At 36.9% G+C, this 16,051-nt stretch overlaps 1 protein-coding gene across 8 annotated transcripts in view; it reads left to right on the plus strand.

The window, feature by feature from the left end:
- fam172a (family with sequence similarity 172 member A) overlaps positions 1–16,051 on the plus strand; it is a 365,626-nt gene that overhangs the window by 147,848 nt on the left and 201,727 nt on the right. For all 8 annotated transcript variants that reach the window (XM_052020321.1, XM_052020323.1, XM_052020320.1 and 5 more), the window contains exon 7: positions 11,559–11,777. In XM_052020321.1, the coding sequence (XP_051876281.1) occupies positions 11,559–11,777 (219 nt within the window). The remainder of the gene's footprint in view (positions 1–11,558; positions 11,778–16,051) is intronic.

Consider the following 16,051-nt stretch of genomic DNA (forward strand, 5'->3'; position numbering starts at 1 on the left):
TCTGTGGGCGGAAAGGAATTGCTGACTTTTCGGGTCAAAACCCTTGGTTTGTCGTCACATGTAAACCTAACTGGGTAAAGATGGCAGATTTCCTTCCCCTAAGCACATTAATTACTCCAGTGTCATAGATTGGTCAGTTTAAATAAGGAAGATGCTTTCTTTCAATGAAGAGCATTAGTGAACTAAATATGTTTTTTTATGATGGTGTACTTTTGTGGTTACTTTTATGCATACCTTTAATGTTTTTTATACCAATTTCTTGACTTCAAATTTCCCAGCTGTTTTGGGAAGTCGTCTGTTGAATAGTCTTGGCCTCTATATGATCATCCAGGTGTCACAGTCTCAAAATAAGGAGTTGACGATTCAGGACAGATATGAGAAGAAATTTCTTTACCCTAATGATATCTTGTCTGGTGTTATCTAATTTTGCTTCCTCAGTTCTGACTAAGGATCTTTAACTCAGTTTCTCTATGCATTGATGCTACCTGACCTGCTGTGTGTTTCCAGCATCTTCTGCTTTTATTATGTTACCTTATCAAACTTGATTTATTTTGTCTTTATTTTAACTCAGTTGTTCAATTTAGATCTTGGCCTTTCACTTAGATTTCTCCTGAAATAAGTTTGTTGAGTAATATTAAACTGTTATCTCAAGGATCGAGGGTATTGTATATTCTTGACATTTTCAGCCATCAAGCCCTAGAGTTAAAACCTAGAGTATTTAAGTGCAGAACATATGTTTTTTTTTGGATGAAGCTATTAACTTACACATTCCATTTCAACTCTTAAGGAAGTACTGGTATTTTACCTAATCATTTCTCTTTGGAAACTGATAGAAGAGTAATGATTTCTTTGGTTCCATGATTTAAATCAAATTACTTAAAAGTTAAAACTTCAAGCTTGTCATTTATTTCAAAAGGCAAAGTAATTAACTGCAAGGTATGTTACAAAGCTGTCAATTTTCACTCTTAGTTTATTGTCGCTTTCTCGTTGGCATTGCTGCAGAGTCTAGCTGCCTTGAATCAGAGTTAAATGTAACAGGGGTACAGTAACAGACTTGAGTTTTAAAATTTGTCACTTAGATTCTCTGCCATTTTACAGGCCATTAGTTTTGGAAGTGTGAAAGTGGAAATGAGTGGTGCATGCCGTGATCTTAGTGCATTGGTATTGGTATTGGTTTATTATTGTCACTTGTACCAAGGTACAGTGAAAAACTTGTCTTGCATACTGATCGTACAGGTCAATTCATTGCACAGTGCAATTACATTGAGTTAGTACAGAGTGCATTGATGTAGTACAGGTAAAAACGATAACAGTACAACGTGTCACAGCTACAGAGAAAGCGCAGTACAATAAGGTGCAAGGTCACAACAAGGTAGGTCATGAGGTCATAGTCCATCTCATTGTATAAGGGAACTGTTCAATAGTCTTATCCCAGTGAGGTAGAAGCATTAAGCACATCACCATGACAAACAAGATAGAGAAAAATAATTTGTATTATGAAGTGTCAGACATGAAACAAAATGACAGGAGTTGCGAGAATATAACTATACTTTGGGAGCTGGGGATAAATTTCTTTAAAACTATAAGTTTTCCTTGACTGATGACATGCAGTGGGCAAATAGACAAACAACAAGTCTGTTTCTCATTCACTGCCAATATTGTTCTCATGTTGGATGTTAGGTGTTGAGTCATAACTAAATTACCAATTGGTTTAGAAAATGCTTAACCTAACCTTGCATTAGGTGTGCTCTGACAACCAGTGCGTTAGTTTTTGTCTCACGGGAAAGGATAGCCTTGAATTTGTGGCCTTAATCTAGCCCTTTGTTGAACTTAAATGCAAATGAGTACATTTAAAGTTGGTCATTTATATATTTATAAATCCCTTTCAGTTTACTGCAGAGACAGGAGTTTTAGTTTCCATGAGAAGCTTTTATTATTACGCAAATTATGCCATTCCGCAGCTATGCCAGTAGATGGTTCACTACCACACAACAGAATCCTACGCTTCATGGAAACACGAGAAACTGCAGATGCTGGAATCTGGAGCAACACACAAAGCACTGGAGGAATTCAGTGGGTCAGACAGCATCTGTGGAAGGAAATATTCAGTCGATGTTTTGGGTCAGGATCCTTCATCCATTTCCCTCCACAGATGCTGCCTGACCTGCTGAGAATCCTATGTCTTGGTAGAGTAAGTAAGAGGAAACTGTCAATACCCATGTGCCTCATCAAAAGTAACAGGTAATCACAGATCTAGTAGCAGAAGAGAAATTGGTGGCTTGTTTATCCCACCAAAAGAAACAGATAGACTGGCGATTCGGAGTAAAGGGGTACAAAAGAGGCAAAGCAGGGGAACAGTAATCGTTTGGGGTGGAGCAGCTTAATATGTACTTATCATTACTTGATTCCTTCTTGTTCCATTATTAAACAAATGTTGTCCTTTTGTCCCAGACATTCTGCTCTGCAAAGATTTGAAGCAGAATTTAATTAAAAAAATCAAATTAATATATAAACAGGATTTTTTCAAGTGTAATTAAAGTTGTTTTCAGGTTGTGGTACATGATTTCTGATACAGATTTCATGTGTCATTTGTTGATGTTTGGCATTCAAGATATCCATTAATTTGTTTAGATTGCTGTTTACCATTGCTATGGAAGCCTTAATTGCTGATTTTAGGTAAATTTCATTGTAAGTTGAAAAGATCTTTTACTGAATTGAATATCAACCAGAATATTGCTGCAAAATCCTGGCATCGTAAATGCTGATAACATTTGGGATTCCTGTATGAATGAGGAAGTCTGAAATTGATAGTCTGAATGCTGCTTTTGGAATCTCCATTGAATCCATGACAGAACTGGATCTTGCTGTGGTTCTCCAACATTTATGCTGGGGAATCTGCTCTTGGATCCAGCATCAGGTTTGACACAGCCCAGGAACTGCTAGTCCATCGGTTTCAATAGTAATTGTAAAGCTGCAGGAAGTACTACAAGGAGGAGGTAAATTCTTTCTGTTTATAATTCTCTGTGGAATTTTTTTAATTAATTAAAAGTGTGGTTAAATTATTTAGTTGATTTATTATTTTACTTTTTAAATTATTATTTCACTTCTAATAGTTTTTAAATGTCTCTCAATGTCATAAATATTCAAAACATTTAAAAAGTCCTGACACCAAATCAGTTTCATTGAAGAGGATTGTACTGTTTTGTGGTGGCTCAGACAGCAAGAACAATTGATCGACATGTGCCAGTGGCATCCAGGCCATCATTGTGGATTGACTTATCTGCAAAATAACTTCAATCTTAATTAATGTGTGTTCAACCTGTACTGTAGAATTGCGGCAAAGTGAATAATTCCGTAGTGAGACTCTGATAATTGGACACATTTTGGACATTGATGATGGCGAATTAGAAGATTTTCTGGATTATTGGATGTTATTTCCATTATACCTCAATACTCAATTCACATTTTGTTTGGATGTTACACAGTGTTATAATAAATTGTCCAGTGAACCAAATGAATGAACAAGATTACAGGAATCAGGGCCAGGGTATGTGGAAGGGGAATGCAGGGACCAGTGCTGTGATGCCTGGAAAGGGAGCAAGGAAACAGTGACACTGAGTGAGTGGAAGAGAGCGGAGAAAGTGGGGCCCTGGCAAGCGGAAAAGGAGAGCAACAACAAGGAGCCAGGTGAGTGGAAACAGGGGCCTCAGCTTGTAAGAGGGAGCAGGAGAAGTGGGTACTGTCACAAACCAGCAACAAAAGAAACACACTGAGCATGATTTAGTGTTAAAAACTATTTTATTAATCACTACTTATGATAATACGTAAAATAAAAGTAAAAATGTTAGTATGTTAGAATTCAAAAATGTTAAACCTCGAACGTTAACCCCAAAACTAAACTCTTTGTGTGTGTGTGTGAGACAAAGTCCAAAACTCCCAGTTCCGGAATGGTTCTTAAAGTTCAGTTCCGCAAGCCATAAGGTGAAACATGAGCAAGGGCTTCTTCAACAACCACCGTTGTCTGAAGATAAGATGTAGATGTAGAAAAACATAGAGAGAGTACATACGAAATCCAAATGTTCCACGATGGAACCCAAACGACACTTCAGTGTTTACTCGGTAGTGACTTCCTCACCCCGAAAAGCATCCGAACCGTGGTCGTCCACATACAAATACCTGTTTCCTTCTACAGGTCAGCAACAAAGTGAACTCCACCGGATTACTTCCAACTTCCATACATGGATTTCAGTGGCAAACACAGTTATTGTTTCTCATCCATCGATAGAGAAAACAAGCAGGCTGGTGTCTCTCTCCCTTCTCTCTCTCTCCTTCTTCTTCTTCTTCTTACTTCTTCAACAACGTCATTACGTCCTTTATCTTCTATTGACGTAAGCACGCCCCACACACACATACACACACTATCTTAAAGGGACTTTCACTGAGTCTGTAACAGTACCCAGTCAGTTGAAAGGGACTGCGGCAAACATTACCTGGTGAACCAGATGCTGAACCAGCTGGATTTCCAAATAGTCAGATAGCAGATTATCGGAGTTTTACAGTACTTCAAATGATCAGTTAATACATGCCATCAATTCAGTATACATGCAGCACCTGAGTACAAGTTAAAACTAATTTTGCAATTATCTTAGACTTTTCTTTTAGCTGCACCCGTTGACACATAAGAGATTCTGCAGATGTTGGAATCTGGGGCAACACACACAAAGTGCTGGAGGAACTCAGCAGGTCAGCCATTATCTATGGAGGGAAATATACAGTTGACATTTCGGGTTGGGACCCTTCATCAGAACAGTCCTGATGAAAGGTCCTGACCTGAAACGTCGACTGTTTATTTCCCTCCATAGATGCTGCCTGACCTGCTGAGTTCCAACAGCATTTTGTATGTGTTGTCCTTTGAGACATGTTGGACAGGTATTGGCAACACTCTAATAATTCACAGGTGACCATTGGTTATTTTTGAGTCCCTACAGTGAGGAAGCTATTTGACATTAGGGACATTACATGTTTTGCTTGATATTCATATACTTTTTTTCATGATTGAAGAACAATCATCAGTTTAACCTTTGGCTGATTTTCCTGCCTTCCTGATAAAAGTGCAGAGGCCAGTTATTGTGCAGGCTGAGACTAATTAACTCAATGCAGAAAGACTGTTGATCCTGCAGACTTCTTGGTAAGTATTGTTCAGTACCACAGTAATTAGAACTACTTTCTAAACAACTTGGAAAGCCTTTGTATTTTACTGTAAAATCTGATTCTCCATTGTTTTCTTCATGCCAAGAGACTCAGGTTTATGGTAGAAAACAACTTAAATTTTAACTTTAGTTTATTTTCGATCAAATCTCAAATTATGAAACTAAATTTGGTCATTCTTAGGCCATCACCAAGAAATAACCAAGAATACTGGGTTATTGTAAAAATAAGGTCCTATGGTAATTTCCCACATTTGACTCATGCGCTGAAGTTGAGCCAGTGTTGTCCATCTCCAAGGGTCTGGCATTGGTACTCTGCAGCTAACTCATGTAGGAATGGTTTATATTGACTCATTTAATTCGTTTTTTCTTTCTCTGTAGAATGCAACTTCACTTGACAGCTTTACTAAAATTAAGATCTCACTGTGACAGGAATCAACCTTTAGCCCACCACATCAACGTGCTTAAATTCTTGTCTTTGGCCAAGTATAGAATTGCATGAATAATTGCAGTGTAAGCAGATTGCTTTGTTAGATTATTGGAGTATTAAGCATAAGTACCAAGAGTGGTAATTGCTACTTGTGCAATATTCGATTTGATTTTGATCAAGTGATTGTCATGATTTTGTTTTTGTCTAAACGTGTTTCTGTTTTCACTTCTCATTTTATATTTTTGCACAATTTTCTTCCTAAAATCCCTTTCAATCAACGATAGGTTCTGAACAAAATTGTCTTTGTTGAGAGCCCCCCCCCACCATTTCCAATTCCTCCTTAGCCCTTCTTCTTATTGCGACCCCACCCCCACCCTGTGCCCAACACTCCAAGCGGTGTTCTAAGTGGCTGAAACATAAACCGATGAACGTCTACATCAATTATGAATATGCAACAGCATTAAGCTTCCAATACATGATTACAATACTGGCAGATATATTCTTAAATGACAAACTTAATGTTTTCTAGGAACATATAACACAGTTTAATAGCTATTGATTTGAAATATGGTTTGTGTCACAATGACATCTGAATTATACAGGCAGAAGGATACCAAGTGAATGAACAAGAAGTTGCTGATAAATGATTGTAGATATTTAGAATTGGATCTGCCATTAAATTATCCTCGTGTGTTTCTGTTGTGCAGGGATGATAGAATGTGCCAGCTACATTTCAGAACACAGCATTAAAACTACTAGGATTTGCTTGCGGGGTGGGTGAATGCGAGACATGCTGACAAAAGAGCACTTACCCATGGCAGAACACTTTGTATCAAGATAATTTTCTTCTTGGCCTGTCACGACCTTTCTGACCGTTTTCTTATACAAAGAGCAGTGGACTGAAAGCTGCCATTTCAGACTGTGCAATAGACTGCAACTTAGTCTTTTTACTCTGTTTTGGTGGGAGGAGAGGGTATAACAGAGTTCTGAAAGCCATCTTGCAAGATTGTAAAAAGTTGCAAAGGGCCCTGGGGAGAATGTTGGATCATGTTGTAAATAACATTGCTAGTCAATTGGATCCAAAAAGCAGGCAAACTTTTTTTTCTGAGACTGAATGTTATAGAATCATTTCTCTATCTGTGTGCGTAAAGGGATAGTTTTCAAAGTGGAAAACTAACTAATTAATGAAATTTACTATAAGTACTAAACATACCTGTTGAAAATTGAGGGAGTTTTGAATTATTTGCTGAGGTTTTCTGATTATCATTACTACTAAAGAAGCTGGTTAAAGTATTTCAGTGTAACTTTGATGTTTTAATTAGTAATAGAAATAAAATTGAAAATTGCAAATGGTTAATAAGTATATAATAGAAATTATACAGTTAATCCAGAACTAATTGTACCTTAAAGCTAGTTTCCAAGAGATCCTTCAATTCCTGATACTAGGTGATCTCTGCAGCTGTCACAAAATGCACATGTGCTGCTCTATAATATCTCAAAAACTTACTTGAATATTTTAAAGCAGAACTGGATAAATGTTTGACACTGCAAAATGTCATTTAACTTCTAATTCATTTTGACGACATTAAAAAGGACTATTATGATGGACTTAGAATGCAAGCCTAAGTTACAACAAAAAAGATTATAATAAGGAAGATTTAATTCTTAAAATGATTTTCTACAGTAACACATTGCATTGCAAACCTTACAAAGTCTATTTCTCTTTCAGATTGACGTAGCTTTAGAAAGGTTGCTCTGAATGGATTTGCAGTGTGACATTTGCAAGATTCTATAATTCTGCAAAGGTGTAGAAATTTGAAATGTTTGCATTATTATTACTGATGTTAGTCATTGGCTGGATTTCAGTCTCCGCCTCATGGCCAAAAGCTTTGGAATTTGGATTTATGTCAGTGGTAGCTGCATTGAAATTGTTTTTCCTAATGCTTTGAATGGGAAAGGCACCCTAATTTGATCATGCGTAAAAATCTCAGAACATCCAATTAAAATTGGACCAGTTGACCAAGGTAGTACATTTCAGTGAGTGGCTGTGGTGCAGAGATGAGGGATTGTCAGTTTTAAAGGATCATTGAATGTGCAGAGAGCTGAGAAGAAATGGAATCTGGGTTACTAGAGCATAGACTATTTCATTTTTCAGAGGAAAAGTGAAAATGAAGCATATTATTTAAATGAGAGATTGCAGAGCTCTGAAATACAGAAGGATCTGTGTGTCCTAGTGTGTGATTCACAGAGAGATATGTGCAGGTATAGCAAGTAATTGGGAAAGTCAACAGGTGATGCGTTTTGGTAAGTTAACAGGACTTACACAGTGAATGGTAGGGCCCTGGGCAGTGTTATTGAACTGAAGGATGTACGAGTACAGGCACATAGTTCCCTGAAAGTGGCAATACAAGTAGACAGGGTGGTGAAGGTGTTTGGCATGCTTGCCTTCATCGGTCAGGGCATTGAGTATAGGAGTTGGGACATCATGTTACAGTTGTACAAGAAGTTGGTGAGATCACAGTTGGGAGTATTGTGTGCAGTTCTGGTTGCCCAACTATAGGAAGGATGTCATTAAGCTGGAAAGGCTGCAGAAAAGATTCACAAAGATGTTACCGGGATGGAGGGCTTGAGTTATAAGGAGAGACTGGATAGGCTGGGACGTGGAGCGTAAGAGGCTGAGGGCTGACCTTTTAGAGGTATGTAAAATCAAGATAAGGTGGATGGTCACATTCTTTTTCCCACGGTAGGGGAGTCTAAAACCAAGGGGTATAAGTTTAAGGCGAGGGGGAGAAATTTAAAAGGACCTGAGGGGCAGGTTTTTCACACATGTGGATATATGGAATGAGCTGCCAGAGGAAGTGGTAGAGGCAGATACAATTACAATTTTTAAGGGACATTTGGACAGGTACATAAATAGGAAAAGTTTATAGGGAAATGGGCTAAATTCAGGCAAATGGGACTAGCTCTGGTAGACATCTTGGTCAGCATAGATGAGCTGGGCCAAAGGGCCTGTTTCCATGCTGTGTAACTCTATTACTATATCAGTGTCATCACATTTCTACTGCAACTTCCAGCATTCTATAATGAAGTGCATTATTTGATGATTGCACTGCTGGAGTTTAAGGGGTATTGTTCAGCCGTTCTGGGAGTGTAAAGCAGGTGAAAATGGATTGGCTACAGATCTGTACCTCATTTAATTTGCTTCTCATTGACTTCAAATCCAGAATTTTTTTTATCAAAACATTTGAATATGCTTTAATTTTGTTTTACATAAGGGTGACATCAAGCATTCAGAAGTGTGACTTACTTTATCATGTTAATTAGATATCCACCATTTTCAGCTTTGCTGCCCGTTTGAATTCAGTTTGTCCATAAGAATGGAATAAACGGGATTGTGATAAATAATTGTCAAATAAGAGGTCAAACGACAATCCTGTTGGCTTGCTTGGATGGATATACTTGATAAAGTATTTCCCTCGTGATTGACCAATGTTACAACTAACCCCATCAAAATCAGATGATCTGGTTAGTTACTCATTCACAGTATGCGGTGTCTTCCTGAATGCAATTAAATAAGAATAATATTTTATTTTCTTGAATGTAACTTATTAACAGTAATGGCAGTGGTGATCGTTGTAAAGTAAACCATATAGGCATGTTGTAAAGACAGTAAGGTGGTATATCAGTAAAAATCCTAATCAAACTGAAGGAATGTTTTGATAAAAGTATGATCATTTATAATGGGGAATAAGGAAATGGCAGAGGAATTAAACAACTGCTTTGTGTCTATCTTTGTGCAAAAGGCATAATAAAACCTGCCAGAAAAAAATAGAGAACCAAGGGTCTGACAGGAATGAGGGACTGAAGGAAAGAACTGTTAGTAAAGAAAGAGATCAAAAGCTGATAAGTCCCAAGGAGCCCATGATCTACATCACAGAGTTTTGAACTGGTTGGCTATAGAGATAGTAAACACTCTTTTTATTACCTTACAAATTTTTTTAGTTTCTGGGTTTGTTCCTGTAGTTTGAGAAGTAACGTAAGTAACAGCACTCTGTAAGAATGAAGAGAGGGAGAAAATAGGGAACTACTGACCTGTTCGCCTCACTCCAGTGGGAGGGGAAATGCTGTAATCTATAAAGAGAATAATAGGAATAAGCAAAGTTAGCAGAGATTTATGAAAGGAAGGAGTACTTTGAGTACGTGACTAGTAGAACAGAAAAAGGGAAACCAGTGAATGTGGCATATTTGGATTTTCAGAAGGCTTTTGATAAGACCCCTAGCAGGAGGACAGTCAACAAGGCTGGAGCACATAGATTCGGGTGTATTATACTGACATTGTTATAAGACAAAAAGCAAAGTTTGAGAATATACAGGTTTTTCTCAGGTTGGTAGGCTGTGATTGATGGGGTGCTCTGGGGGCTGGGCTCCAGATATTCACAAATTTTATCAACAATTAGGATGAGATGGCTATCTGTCATAGTTTCATGTTTGCTGACACAAAAATCAATGAATTTGTGAAATGGGAAGAGGACATAAAGAGGCTTCGATAGGAAGTGGATAGTCTGAGTGAGTGGGCAAGCATGCAGCAGACAGTATATAACATATAAGTATGTGGTGTTATCCATTTTGCTGCTCAATGTGGAAAAGTGGAGCTTAGTTTAACTGCTGAGAGACTGAGTAATGTAGATGTTCAAAGGGACCTAAGTATCCTTGTACAAAAGGCAATGAAAGTCAACATGCAGGTGCAGCAAGTGCTTAGGAAGGCAAATGGTATGTCGCCCTTTATTGTGAGAGAATTTGAGAACAGCGGTAGAGATGTCTTAACATAATTGTAAATGGCTTTGATGAAACTGCACCTGGATAATTTTGTAGAATTACCCAAGAAAGGAAATAAATGCCTCAGGGAGACTGTAGTAAAGATTCAGTAGACTAGTTCTAGAGATGGAGCACTTGCCATGCAAGAGAAAATGCCAGTACATTACACCTGACTCTGTGTCCTAACCATGTGAGGGGCCTTCTCAAAAGTCTTTCTCTATACTTTAGAAGAATGGGAGATCTTTTCAAAAAACATCAAAACTTCTTACAGATCTTAACAGGCTGGTTGCAGGGAGGATATTTACCCTGGCTGAGAAGTGTAGAATCAGATGACTCAGAATAAAATGTCTCAGAATAAAGAGTAGCTTATTTAGTGTTGAGATGAAGAGAAATTTATTCATGCAGATGTTGGTGAATTTTTGGAATTCTCTGTCCTGGAAGGGCTGTGGAGGCTCAGGAATTGAGTCAATTCTAGAGATAGGTTGATAGATTTCTGGATATTAAGAATAGTGCAGGACAATGGCATTGATGTAGTATATCAGCCATGATATGATAAGATATCTTCATTAGTCACATGTACATCGAAACACACAGTGAAATGCATCTTTTGCGTAGTGTTCTGGGGGCAGCCCACAAATGTCGCCACGCTTCCAGTGCCAACACAGCATGCCCACAACTTCCTAACCCGTACGTCTTTGGAATGTGGGAAGAAACCGGAGCACCCGGAGGAAACCCATGCAGACACGGGGAGAACGTACAAACTTCTTACAGACAGTGGCCAGAATTGAACACGGGTCGCTGGTCCTGTAATAGCGTTACACTAACCGCTACACTACCGTGCCTGATCTTGAAGAATTGCAGACTAGGCTCGAAGGGCCAAATAGCCAATTTCTGCTCCTATTTCTTATGCTCTTTTATAAGCTGCAAATGTTAACAGCACATTAACTATATATTTAAGCAAAGTTTTGACAGACTAAAGGATTCATAACCCTTCAATATGAAGCAAAAATGGATTCTAATGGCTTTATTGTTTCACTTGTAAAAGGACTAAGAACAATTCTGTAAAATGTAATTTTTTTTTCTTTTTTTGTATCATTTTAAAACAGGAAGGATATGGAGTAATAGTTCTAAACACCAATGAAAACTACGTAGAAGTGGAGAAGCCACAAAAACATGTGCAGTCACCTGCAAATGACATAGATGAGCCAGCAGAAAAGAAAGAGAAGAAGGATGACAGTCAGAAGGAGACAAAGAAACAGCGAGATAGTTATGAGAAGTACCGGAATCCTCAAAAGGAAAAGGAAACAAAGCAGATCCCTATCAGGGTTAGTATTTAATATTTTTCATCAATAATAAATGGTTTTCATCAATTTGTTTTTGCTCACTGGTTAATTCATGTTTATATCTGAACAAACAAGAACATTAAATCACTGACATTTCTTCCAATCTCCTTTAGTACAGATTTTAAAATAAACTCTTCAAAAAGTGCCTCAAACATTTTACAAAAAATTTAAATTTAACTTAGGTTTGTAGGTACCATAATAAGGAAATAATCTGAGTAACATACTGAATCTTCTGGATCTGACTTTCTGGACATACACAAAAACAGATGTTATTTGTACAGTAGATTTCTTCTGCAGTTGAAAGCTAATGATTAGCTATGAAGTGTCATAATGTGATCCACTTGTAACGGCATTGTTTTACTAAATCCAAGAAAGCTAATGTGCAGCAATTCTAAAAGATGTATGGGAGTGAAGCTGTAGCACAACAAAAAGAAAATTATTAATATCTTGATAAATATTTATGGTTGAATAGTAGTGGTGTGTTATAATGAGCAAGTGCTTTCCTTGCTGTACCCTATCACTTATTCAGTGCACCCTTACACTTTGTAATGCTAGCAGCATGAGATCGTTATAACAGTCCTGTCCACAGTTCCCCATTTCTGCAGGGGGCAGAGACAATATTATTCAGACTTTGACATTAGCTGGTGCCTTGCATCTATACTATGCATTATACATTGCTTCCAGGTTGATATAATAGCAAAAGGTGGTTAATAGAATCCAGAGTTCACATTGCACTTGAGAAATTTTCCACAAAATCTTAAAAGTTGATTGAAGACTCGATAATAAGCCCATAGTTGCTACAAATGCAAGTTATGTTAAAACAAGTTCAAAATATCAATCAGTGACTTCATATGTTAGATGACTCTAGAAATCAAGATTATCTTTCATAGAGAAGCAGAAAGTGCCTAAGAACAGTGGAACATGCTAATTTGACAAAAAAAAGTTTTGAATTATGGTAATCCTTCAACTATTCTCACTTTATACCTTCATTTTGAAAGCCGATATCCTAAAGGGAAAGTTCAGCTGAATTCATGGAATACTTAAGAGTCCTGGAAATAAAATCAAATACAATTTTGTATGGCTAAATGACTGTGGACTTCCAAAATGTAATTGCATTCATGATAATTTTGAGAATGGTTCTAACTTGAAGTTTCGTGTAATGGTTCTAACTTGAAGTCTCGTGTTGTGTCAATGATTTCATATGCTGACTGTCGTATTGTGTCTTTGGATGCTGTTAGCTTTCTTTGTGCTATTACTTGGCAGGATGGATCCACTAGACAATATTACCTTTGATTCTGTTTGTGTAGGAACCCCTACCAGGTCTGAAATGCAGAGGCATTTTCCAGGGGCTACCAAAAGATAGGGAGCTGAGCAGCACTATACATACCAACCTTCCTTGCTGAAGGAAGTGATGAATTTGCTGGTATCAGAAACTAGGTAAAACACATAGTATCTCAAGATATTGCACCTATAGAATTTGCATTAGTTTGGTCTGTTCTTATTGTATTTGGATGTTGAAGAGGGCAAAATGCTACACTGCATAACATTATTCTATAATTAATGTTAACTCTCTAAACAGGAAGCGGTCAACCAGCCTTTCTCTAATTTGAGGTTATTTTCTGGCATGTTACGTTTTGTCTTAGCTTTTCCCAAGCCTTGGTACTTTTTCATATAAAGAATTGGAATTATGACCCAAAGGGTGTTTTGTATAGGAAAGTTCATGGCGGATCCTGATGTGTTTTTCTCTCCAAAGAGCAAATTCCTCAGGTTATTGTTCTTGGATGACTGAAACTCATGTATGTATGTAGTGTTTGAACATCAAGTAATGAGTGAGCATACTGAAGATAAAGGTTTGTTACGTTTTGTCTATTTATAAGATTCTCTTCCTTGGAAAAACAGGCTTTGGCTTCAACACTATCAATGAAACAATGATGATCCACAAATTATTTCTTTTCCTCATAGAAAATAGTTGTGTCATAATGTTTGTTTTTCTGTTACTACTGCATCAATGTTTAATCTTCTAAAATTTTTGGCCTCTAGTGTGGGAACGAGTACTTGTTTGTAATGATCCTCACAGACATAAAAACAGAATCCTCTGAATTTGTGGGGAAAAGCAATTTCAAATAAACACTGAAAGTTAATATTTGTGCAGCATTATTTTGTAAGTCTTTTTTTCTGTTGTTGCAGTGAATATAACTTTCTGTGTCAATTAAAAGTGAAATAACGTATAAACCAAGGCTTTAATTTTAAATCCACAATCTAAAATGATTTTCTACTAACAAGAAAATAAACATTCTATTTGACAGATTAATTTAAGTAGTCATACATTTGGAATTGAAATTGGTTTATAATTGTCACGTGTACCAAGATACAGTAAAACACTTCTGCAACTGATCATTTTAAAACATAAGTACACTGAGGTAGTGCAAGGGAAAAGCAGTAACGGAATGCAGAATATAGTGCTACAGTTACAGAGAAAGTGCAGTGCAGGCAGACAATAAGGTGCAAGGCCGTAATGAGGTAGATCATGAGGTCAAGTGTTCATCTTTAACATACAAGAGGTCCATTCAAGAGTGTTATAACAGTGGTATAGAAGCTATCATTGGTGATCAATGGTGGTCATTGAAATGCTCATATAAAGTGTTGTTTTGAAATGTTCACACCATATATGAATTTTCTTTCTGTCTTTGCTTATTTATTTGCTAATTAGCAATTGTAATTTTCTTCATGCATTCACAGATATTTTAAATTCACCTTCTATATTCCTTTATTGCTTAAAATTATAGCATTACACATATGAATGGTATGGACTTGCAAAACAGCCTGTTATATTTATATAATATATTTAGAAGTATATGTTATAGTTAATTGCTTAACAGAGGTAAGCAATAGTGGCAGCAACAGAGCCTTTGCAAAATGATCCAGGAGAACTCTGAAAATATCTGTTGAGTGACCTTGCTGCTAAGTTTGTAAAGGAGAATTGTTTTACAAAAAAATATCCTTTATTTTGGGGGAACAGGTGACTTAACTGTCAACTATTCACTTAATGCTCCTCAGTTCTTTTTCCTTGCTTCTAATGATGAGCATCCTGTTCCATATTTGTTTCATTTAGCTTAACTTTCATGTAGCTCAGGTGCTATTATTTTCCTCCAAGTCATCCCTTTCCCTCTATTTCAGTTTCAAAAAAGTAGCTGTTACATTCCGCCACTGTTGTGGACTAACACTTGCAGTGTGTCTTCATAAAGTACACAAGGTTATATTAAAACCTTTGCATTTGTACAGCAATATGACCTAAAGATTCTGGTCTTTAGGGATGCTAATTTCAGCATGGGAAAGCATGGATCACCTGCAAACCAAGTAATCAGCTTCAACATGCAAGTTGAAAATAAAGTTCAATTTAATAATAGTTCTTTACACACATTAATAAGTTCTTAACTACTTTAACTGTTCACTTTTTTTCAGAACTGCTGCTTTGATGGCCTTCTGTAGAGTGCCTAACCTCTTAACCTTGACTAATCTCTGTTAAAGTAGTTATTTTATAGATTACAGACTATTGGTTCATGTAGTGGTAGAGAGTCACTTGTCATAGAAATCTGGGAGCTGATTTTTCTCCTAAAATTTCAACACTAATCCATTTACTTATTTTCTATTAACCTAATGAAGAAACACAATAAAGACATTGATGGCTTTGAAACCAAAAAAAATGAGCAGGCTCAGGCTTAACTAGAATGGCCAAGAGAATGCTTTAAAGAAAGAGGATTAACAGTCAAGAAGTTCTAAATGTGTGCTTGAAAACTATAATTCAGATTTGTTACATATCTTCATATTTATCAAGTTTAAGACTGAATACCAAGCAAAACATCGTAACTACTTGGCTTTTTTATTTCAGTTATTTTGTTTTTGCATGCAATGGTAGCTAATGATGTTTTTTTAGCCTAACATTGTTGTAATATGGAATACGATTTTAATCTGATCCTTTGTGATTACCTATCATGCAATATCTAATGCTCAAAGTGCCCTCTGAGACAAGACCCCTGAAGTTCACGGCAGAGATTTCCTCTTAATCTTCTGGTTAGGTCAACCAAAAAAATTAAGATATGAGGTCAAAAGAAGACATTCATATCACAAGTTACCACAATGTCATTATGACAACCTTCTGTAACAATCTTGGCTCTGTTTTAACTTATGTCAATTATTGCTAAAAAGTAATTTAATCTGACAGTGGCAGGATGTTGAAAGGCTTGCAGAGATGTCAA

Source organism: Pristis pectinata, chromosome 7, assembly GCF_009764475.1.
Source record: "Pristis pectinata isolate sPriPec2 chromosome 7, sPriPec2.1.pri, whole genome shotgun sequence".
In the NCBI taxonomy this organism is placed as follows: domain Eukaryota; kingdom Metazoa; phylum Chordata; class Chondrichthyes; order Rhinopristiformes; family Pristidae; genus Pristis; species Pristis pectinata.